Raw genomic sequence first — 9,604 nt, 5'->3', positions numbered from 1 at the left:
TAAAGATAAATACTTTCTCCTGTACATGCTCCAGCAATCTGCAGAATAGCAAACTCCTGATTCAGATGTTAAAACTGGATTACTACAGTTAATAGCTCTTGATGGGTCCTTTTTTCTAAACCAAGTCCTGTTACTGTTGAATATTTACACTAAAACCAGGTGGTAGCAACGGAATTCCACAACTTAAGTTATACACTGTATGAAAAATGTTTTGCCTTAAAACTGATACTTCAAAATTGCAAGAGATGGAAAAAGTAATGGGGAATTCAATAGTGTCTACATTCAGCCTCTCATAGAACTTAATACCAGACATCCTCTTAGTTTGGCAATTTATTACTTTTCACTTGTTTTGAACTCTCTTCTAACAAAACTTGAATTTGAGATTATTTCTCAGATACAGCTTCAGTGAAAAGAGCTTCTGGTGTAAATAACACCATCAGCACTGCCAAAAAAACGCCAAGGATACTAAGAATTCATTAAACTTCTATGGCTTTATCATCTTTGAGCATTCCTCTTACATCTTGATCATCTGTCAGTGTTACAGATATGCTTGCACGCTTCTGCTAGCATTTTTGAAAAAAGTATCTTGCCATTAGCATGTCAATCCATTACAGCTAGTTACCTTCTAGGCAGAGAAAAATATGCACTCAATGTAACTGTACTACGTGCAGGAAAAAACTGAAGTATCTTTGGAAGACACAACAAGTTTAAGTAATTAGGATAGTAAAATAGAATTTAGTTTCCAGTAAAAGCATGTGAAATAGCTAATGAGCTTTTTCATGCTTTAGTTCAGTTAGTTGCTTGGACCAGAAGAGGCGCCTCCTTTTTCATAAGGCAAAACACATCACTTAAATTACACTTGTCTTTCCCAACAAAAAAAACTCCCACAAGAACAAAAACACAAACATGCGCACCCCCCCCCCTTTCTTCAAACCTCATCTGTATTTTTTATCATTATTTTCCTAATTAGTTGGTCTGTATTTGTGGCTGCATCAAATACTGAAACAATTACATTTTAGGTATTATGACCTGGCATAGCAGAGAGACCAAAAAAACCACCTTACATCTTCTCAATAACCAACCATTACAGTGCAATATAGTCTTCCCTGAATTGTTGCTGGTAATCCCAGTTTATCTCTGACGCAAAATAGTCACAACCTAAGCATGAAGGCTAATCTACCAACACATATCTGGAGAAATTTTAGTTGCTCTAACAGGAACAATCCACTGTAATAACTATACAACAGTTAAGATTCTTAAACTGTGAAGTCAGTGTTCAACTTTAGGAAAACAAGAGAACTGGCACTCTACTCAGTCCAGAGACATAAACAGATTAGGAAGAACAAGGGGGAAGTATATAATCAGTACTCGCAGACAGCCTAAGATACCTGACAGATGAACGGAAGACTACAGAACTTGGGTTTCCTTCGTTTTAATCTTCTTCCTTCACAAACCTAGCATCTGTAAATCTGCTCAGTTGGGTTAAATTAACATCACTGAAGCAGATGCTTATCAATACACTTCAACCATTTTAATTATTTTGTGATAAGCCAGGAAACACAAATACTTGAGCCTCTGCTCAAGACAGTAGAATAATAAGCGTAATTGACTTACACTTAAACACTATCCAATCCTGACATAAAACAAAACTAAAATTGGATGCTTTTGAATACTAGCATAGTTTTTTTGCGCCAAGTTATTTTTCACATAATTTCAGACTGATAACACTCAATGCTTGTCAGCTGAGGAAGGCACAGCCAAACCTAACACTGGACTTGTTTTTAAATAGGGGGGAGAAGAAAAGGCAGCATTAAAGACTTACATTAAATTCTTCTTTTTCTTCCAATATAGCTATATGGAATATGTAAATTTTTTTTTAAACTATCCTGAACTATGTGTTCAAATAAAGGATGGGAAAATTACGCTGTCAAACACAGCACAGGTAATCTTAATGTCTAATTAAACTGTTCTGAATTAAATGTTCATCAATTCTGTACGATAATAAGAAACTTAAGACTACAGTTTTGTACAACGACCAACCAGTCATGCAGCTTCTACATACCCCAGATTAAAATATTCTGCAAGTATCTGCACTTAAAAGGTGAGTAAGAGTTTGCATTCTTCAAGGTAGACTGTGAAAGCAACCAGCCCAGGAAAGTGGGAGACACCCAATGTAATAAATAGCAAGCACAAGTGTGACTTCATTCTATTCAGCAAGCCCAAAAGACAGTAACAGCAGCTCATTTGCTAAGCAACACATATTAAGCTGTTCTTTCCAATGGCTCCCCCAATTAGCAGCGAGTTCAGCTCAAGGTCTCTGTCCTCATTTCCATGGCCATCAATGGGACTGGACCTAGTTACCATTACAGGCTTTCCTTTCCTCCAACTATCCCGTTCTGAAATAGGTATATTCCAAATGAAGAAGAAAGTCTGTCAATAAGAGCATTTCCCAAAGGGCAATGTATACAGTAGGTAAGAATTTAAATTTTTAAAATACCAAGGAATTGAAAGTATCTTTGTATTGTGAAGAAGGGTTTTTTTCAGGATAAAATAAAAATGTGCAACTCTGACATTGCTTAAGAGTTTCTTCAATCTTTACTATATAAATACAACAATTCAAATATAACTTCCTTTAATTAAGTGCTGTAATTTCAACTCTAGTATGTGACCCAGGAGATCCAAATACACAACAAAGGAAACAGTAAATTGGGGAAATTTATCAACCGTCTAGGTATCCCACACTTGAGCTACCATTTCAATTTATTGAGCAAAATCTTTCCCTATATGTTTCAGTCTAAGAAGAAAAATTCAAACCATTAAAATACTACAATAACAAATAATACTGGTATGTATATCTTGGACACTACGTAACACAGGCATTATCTCCATGTTATAAGACAGAATACACAGGCTACCTGCTGATAGATGAGTTCAACAAGTTCTTGTAAAGGTTCATCTGCAGTGACCCAGCCATTCAGTGTTTCGGCAAACTGCTCTATTTCAGTTTCAAAACAACCTGGTTGCTCGGTGAGGTGATTTAAGAAGTCTTGTACATATTCTGCCAAAGTCAGATAGCCATCGTATCTATCTTCAAAGGAAGAATCCTACAGCAGTGAAAGAATATACCAACTATTTAAAAAGGAACGTAAAATAATGTTGTTACACTTACTGTCTCCAGAAGTAGCCACACAGCCCTTAGTCTTCAGTCCCTGCATATTTAATAGTGATCTTTATTACACAGTTCACTTCAGCATTTTTAGAAAGCATAGTCCTCAATACATCAGAAAGCTCCACTTGTGCTATCATCTTAAGAACTAGGTAGCATGTTTTTATAGAGATTGGGGTCTCCCAGCAAACACATCCAAAGACAGATTAAGAAGAAATCAGTTTGTCAAGTTGGGTGCAAAATAAACTAACAAAATAAGTAAGTACATTTGTTAAGAATAAAACTACCAAACTGAGGCTCAACACCCATTGCTGATGCGCACACGAACTGTGCTGCAGATATATAAACTGTAGAAGGAAAAATAATTGAAAATTTGAAACCAAGTACTTTGGGCTTACATAGAGTGTATAGTGCTCCAAAATATGCAGAAGGGGGGGAAATTACAGAAATACAATAAATAGAGTGTAGTATTCCCATGTGGAAAGTAGAGTGAGGAAAACTGATCTTTTAAAGTCAGCAAATTTGCATCTCTTGGCAATGGATGAAAGATTACAAGGCATGAAATGAAACTATTCAAAGAGTATTGCATTAATTTGCAGCTACTGAGATTCAAAACCAGAGAGTAAACACATCTGCTCCCTAAAGAAAGGATGAACTAGAACAATACCACTTTATCAGTGTTTATACTCCCACTGATGTAACAGAGGGCTGCTAATTTTGTCCATTCAGAAATTAATGTATGTAACAGTATCTAAAGTCAATGCTGTTCTGGATGATTATAATGCTAGTATATGAGGGGAATAGCAAAGGAAGCAGCATACTTTGTGATGTCACCAGTAATAAAACAGTACAAATAATTCATTTTGTCACACTACACAAAAGATTGTGAAAAGTATCTCATATAGATTGCAGAAGTGCAAGCAGGATCCTCAAGAGGGACTGCTAAAGAAATGAGTTATAATTAGCGATTCAAGACATAAGGGTAGCATACAGAATATCAGCATTCTCAACTAACCTATTATTTAACATGAAAAAGTTTTAAAATATATCTGCTGTAATGAAAAATTGAGCTAAAAATAAGACACTCCTTTACTTAGTGGATGTAAATACATTGATAAGATAATTATATCCTCCCTCTCCCTACCACCCCTTCTGTAACGAGGGGATGTCGTTTACTTTCTGTCTTCAAAATGCCTCAGTCTCTCCTCTACTGTGAAGCAACGTGGATCTGTGAAAGATTTTTATCTGCATATGAACTGTGGAGAAAAACAGATACACATTGCTGAAAATCAAGTATTGACATTAATTTAATGACCTGTGAAGAATGTGTGGAGGGAAAAAAGCAGATTTTCCAAGACTCTTCAAAGACCCATGTCATAAGAGTATGCAACTTAAGCTAATGAGGGACATATCAATATAACAAAAAAAAACCTAAAAAGATTTCCTATGATGTTTAATTAAGTAGAATATTTGAACAGTGAATAATGTTAAAGACAAAGTAACATAATGTTGCCCATCAGAAATTGGAAAAAAATCTCGGTTTACGGAAATGGTGGCAAATTGTTACTACTCATACGGATAAAGCCTTCAAGAACCTGACCCAAGTTGGTTTTGCTTTAAGTTCGGGATTGGAGCAAAGGAACTTCATGGGTCCTTTCCAACCTAAAGTATTCTATGATTCTAATGGTTTGGAGCTTATAAAGCCAAAGAACGCGGGCTAACATGCCTATGTGTAACTTGCTAACTCTTCTATTTCTTTAAAGGAGATAAATTTTTACTAGGCAATTTCAAATAGCCCAGTAAAAGTTTTGTACTATAAACTTGAACTATTTTGTTCCACAGAACTATGACATTATTGTGCAACAACTGCAGCTTAATCACATACAGCTGCACTAGTACCTCTCCAAACAATCTGTCTGAAAACTCTCCAGCCAGGTTGCAGGGAATGCAATTGCTGTAGCTAGTAAAAGAAGCTGCTCTTTCTGACAGCCATCGGGTTGTTACGAGATCCTCATTCAGCAGAGAGGAAGGTGTCTTCCTCTCATACTCACCTGATAAGAATTTAATCTTGAAGGAGAATGTCCTTGTTTTGGAAGGGGCCCCAATACCATTTGTTATACTGGTGTTCCTGTATTCATACTCCTCTTCCCATTTTGTAATTAAGAGACTAAACGCAGAGGCTAAACTTTGTACCACATTTATCTATCTGTACTAAATAATGCAACTCCAAAGGCAGTCTAGGTTTTAGTAACTATGCCAGGGAACAAAACAAATAGGAGAGAAAAATGAGTAATTCAAACATTATTATAAAGCTGTACATTGCTAAATTAGCAACACTTGATACTTAAAAAACTTATTAAATTTAGCCCAGTAACTTCTAGACACGAACCACTTGCATTTCACATTGGCATTTTTAAAGATTTAACAGCAAAGATAGCACCACATACTTTATCAACTAAAGGAAAACAAAGCAAATCCTTCTTGATTATTTCTAAACAGCAGTTAGCTAACAGGAGGCTGTAAGCTTATACATTCTTTACAAATTTATGATTCAAAGCCATGAAAGTCAACTAGAAATTCTCCATTAATTTCAATGATTTCTCAGTCAAGCCAACACTGTGTAATCCTTCTCCTTCATGTCTGATAGCTATAGGACGGGACCCTGGATTAGTCACAAGAGAGTCACTAATTTAAAGATTATAGATTTGCCTCTCTTCTACTAAGAGTCAGTTCATGAGTTGAAAGATATAACAATGAAAAGACTAAATAGGTACTAAAACTCTTCTGATTTACATACAGATAAAAACCAGAAAGTCTATAGAAAAGATCCATGAACCAAATCTGCTCTTGGGCTTAGTTTCTGTACGTGTGCTAATTACCACTTTCCTATACCTGATAGGTATTCACAACATTTCCACTTAGGAACTTAGTCACTAATAATTTATCATTTATTCAATTTCTCTTCAGACTTCTTAGGAACAAACTTTTTTCCCCTTCAGATTATATGCACGCAACAAGTTTACAATTAAGTTATTGCAAACTGAAGTTCAAAGATTGTTGCATATACAAAATCACCTACCCACGCTGTATGAGGTTAAGTGGCACCCTCGCGCTTGGCTAAAGGTATAAAACCAACACCGAAGCTGCTTAGCCTTCTTTTGGAAATTGACTAAAGTTAAAAAACCAACCAACCAACAAAAAGCCACAGGGGGAAGGATTCCACCTAAGATAATACAAATCTCACTCCTAAAACTACAAAGCGAGAACATTGTTATGCCCTTCTGATGGAATGACAGCTATATTATTATCATATACCTATGGCAGAGAACAAGTCTGACAACTCCTACTGGCAATCCAAACCCAAATCTAGTCACCAGTTCTTCTGCAGACATCCGCAACTTCCTATGCGATGGACAACTCTACGCAAAGAGAGAATTCCATGGAGGTTTTTCTTCCCCAAAGTCCTGGTAAATTTTTTCTGAAAATTCTAGCATGCCTTGTATACCGTACCCATTAAACTATCTTCATGGGTAACTGACAGTTTTCAGTATCAGAACTAACTGGAAATTAACTAATCTAATAATCAAATGTTATATGGACACACATAGTAATTATAATAATGTACAATCAAACAAGAAATCAACACTTTATTTCTAAAACAGTAAATGCTTAACAGCAAAACCACTGTGTATTTTGTAAGATAAAGGCGAGTCTTCAGATCTAAAAATTCCAGATAAAAAGTAGTAAGTCAGAAAAGCGGAAGTTTCTCAAAACTTTGTTTTGATTCAAATTTTAAAATTCATGGTCAAAATCTCTGTAATAGTAAAGTGTGCTAAATTTCTTATTTTTATTGCAAGTGAGCCCAGTTTATGAAATTAATTCATTCTTTAAAGAAAAAAAAACCCCAAACTTTGTAATAGTGAAGGACGGAAATCTGAAACACCACTACTCTATGCCTAGTATATTCTGATTAGATTAAGGTCCCTACAACACACTTCCAAATAAAATGCTAGCAAAACCTAGAACATTTAAGAGGTATTTTTATTAATAGATGAGTCACATTCATAGCATATTCCTACAATACAGCAACCAGGAACTCCCACAAACAGCTGAAAAGCAACACTGCTAGCCTCAAAACTTCATAATTATAAGTATACACTATGTATGCCATTCCAAATGGCAGGTTTTTGGCCTTGAAACTGAAACCCTTTATTTATAGAAAACACATAATATGTACTGGGGCAAAGTAGTTATTTTTCCCCTAGATTAGCCATTCATTGAAGCATGTTTGTGTTGGCATTTTGTTAACAGTTGTATATTGGCTATGGGCTTGCATTATCCAGGACAGTAATTCTATTCAGTAAGCTGGCAAAGCTGTTAACATTAAAATAACATCAGTTTTACCGGTGAGGAAAAGATTTCAGAACACCAAACCATCATATAAATTTTAGCATTCAAATCAAGTGTTTTTCTGTAAGTTATTCAAAACCTATTTGTTTCAGTGTAATTGTTTGTTATCACTTGATTGTATTTATAAAAGTAACAGTTCCCATCTGTTTATGTATAGTACAGAGTTTGGCTGCTTACATAACAAAAGGATATTCCAAGAATTCACACAGATCTTCCCTGGAGTAGAATTACTGAAGCAATAACACGGAAGACAATGGAGTAGAGAATAAGAAGTACAAACTTCTATTACGTGAGGCATCTACAATACTGATCCAAGCTCCCCTTTAGACTGGCTGCAAATATAATTCTCATTAGGTATGTGGGTAGGTAACTGCGAGGAATGAGCCTAACCCTACTTCTTTGCTCTTTGGTATACAATATCACTGAAGGAATTAAGAGACACATGATGGTACAATGAGTTAGGCAATCACAGCCAGTCATACCCACAGCACAGTAAATTTAGGAATGGTAAAGTCTGTGCTCAGAAAAGCTGAAGTTCAAGCTTTCTCCCACACTTGCTTCAAAACCCTGTGAAATGTGTGTAGAAGTGCAGCTAAGCCTTTACTTAAAATGCAGTGTAGATGTAACTACAACAGATGCAGTTGCCAAAAAGACAGCTTATGCTGCTGCTGGGTGTAATCAATGCTTAGTGTACTCAACAGGCAATGTGGCTATCTCCAGCAAGCTTTAGCAAACTATCCCGCACCAAAGGCTCTCATGTACATCATAATATTCACCAATTATCACTTAACATTCTGACTACGACTCTGGACATTATCATTAGAACTTTTGCAACCTCATCAGCAAATGCAGCATTCAAGTCATCTGGTATACAAGAACTCAAGGAATCACTGTTAATTTGAATATAAGTAAATCGGCACATACTGAGAAGAGAAGATAAACACTCACTGCGAAGTTCTGATTGAAGTTCTGGTTGTATCCTGATGGATAAAACTCAGGTGCTTTAACAGACAACTTTGATGTTACTGCAGGAGCCACAGCCACCTGAGGTTCATCCATTTCGGCTCCAGAATCAGGAACTGAAACGTTATCTTGTGATCCAGATGGAATTCCCGTCTGTTGCATGTGTTCTGAAAAGTTTTTGTTAACAGCTTTTCTTAGAAATTACTAAACTAGTATGTATTCACACAGACTACACACAGAATATGTAATTTTTTGGAGTTTAAATATACTTTTACTATAAATACACTTTCAAGTTTACTTCAAATATATTGGTTTTATTGTTTTTCTTAAATGTGGATAAAGTTTTCACTTCAGCAAACTCTAGATGTCTTTCTACATGACACAAAGTAAACACTGTTCATGTGAAGGTGACCAAAAAAAAAAAAGGGAGAGAAAGGATAAAAAGGGAAAAAACACCTCTCTCCTCTCCTATGAAAACATGTTTTCTAAAACAGCTAACCTGAGAAACTAGTAAATCTGCTTATGGTATGCTTGTTCATCTTGTATTTTTTTCATAGATTTCAGATACAAATGCAAGACTGGACGTCAATACATGGAAGACAAAACTAATTTTTAACAACACTAATTCTTAACATAATTCTCAAAGGCACTGAGCTATCATTGTTCTTGTACGTCATTTGCCAAAAAATCCAATGAAAGTGTTTTTAAAACCATATTTTCCACATTTTACAAATGTATCTTTAGAGATTAGCACCTAAATTTATTGAAAACAGAACCTGATACCTACCTGAAAAAAGCTAACCAACAAACAATGCTTTGCATTACTGTTGAGTTGGGTTTATTTTTTGGCAAACCTTTAGGCTGGAGTTCTTCAATAAGAGGAAGACTGAGACCATCTGCGGTCAGAATAACAGATGGATAAAACGCACACATGGATGTGAGGGCTCAGAAAGGAGAGGAGCGGACAGAGAGGTGTTGCGAGTGGCCGCAATACAGCATCACACCTTCGCTTGGGCACAGGCCCATAACCCAGAAACCACTCCTCTGTGACAAGCCGCAGGTGCC

At 35.9% G+C, this 9,604-nt stretch overlaps 1 protein-coding gene across 1 annotated transcript in view; it reads right to left on the bottom strand.

The window, feature by feature from the left end:
- LOC104166365 (polyadenylate-binding protein-interacting protein 1-like) overlaps positions 1-9,435 on the bottom strand; it is a gene marked incomplete at both ends in the record, with an annotated part of 10,046 nt that extends 611 nt beyond the window's left edge. Inside the window, 3 exon segments of the mRNA XM_009706255.1 lie at positions 2,916-3,104; positions 8,525-8,706; positions 9,316-9,435. Of these exon segments, the coding sequence (XP_009704557.1) occupies positions 2,916-3,104; positions 8,525-8,706; positions 9,316-9,435 (491 nt within the window).
- Between the last annotated feature and the right edge of the window lie 169 nt (positions 9,436-9,604).

The sequence above is a fragment of the Cariama cristata genome, unplaced genomic scaffold (genome assembly GCF_000690535.1).
Source record: "Cariama cristata isolate BGI_N322 unplaced genomic scaffold, ASM69053v1 scaffold32218, whole genome shotgun sequence".
Lineage (NCBI taxonomy): Eukaryota > Metazoa > Chordata > Aves > Cariamiformes > Cariamidae > Cariama > Cariama cristata.
Note: the sequence above shows the minus strand (reverse complement) of the source record. Positions and strands in the feature narration are given on the sequence as shown.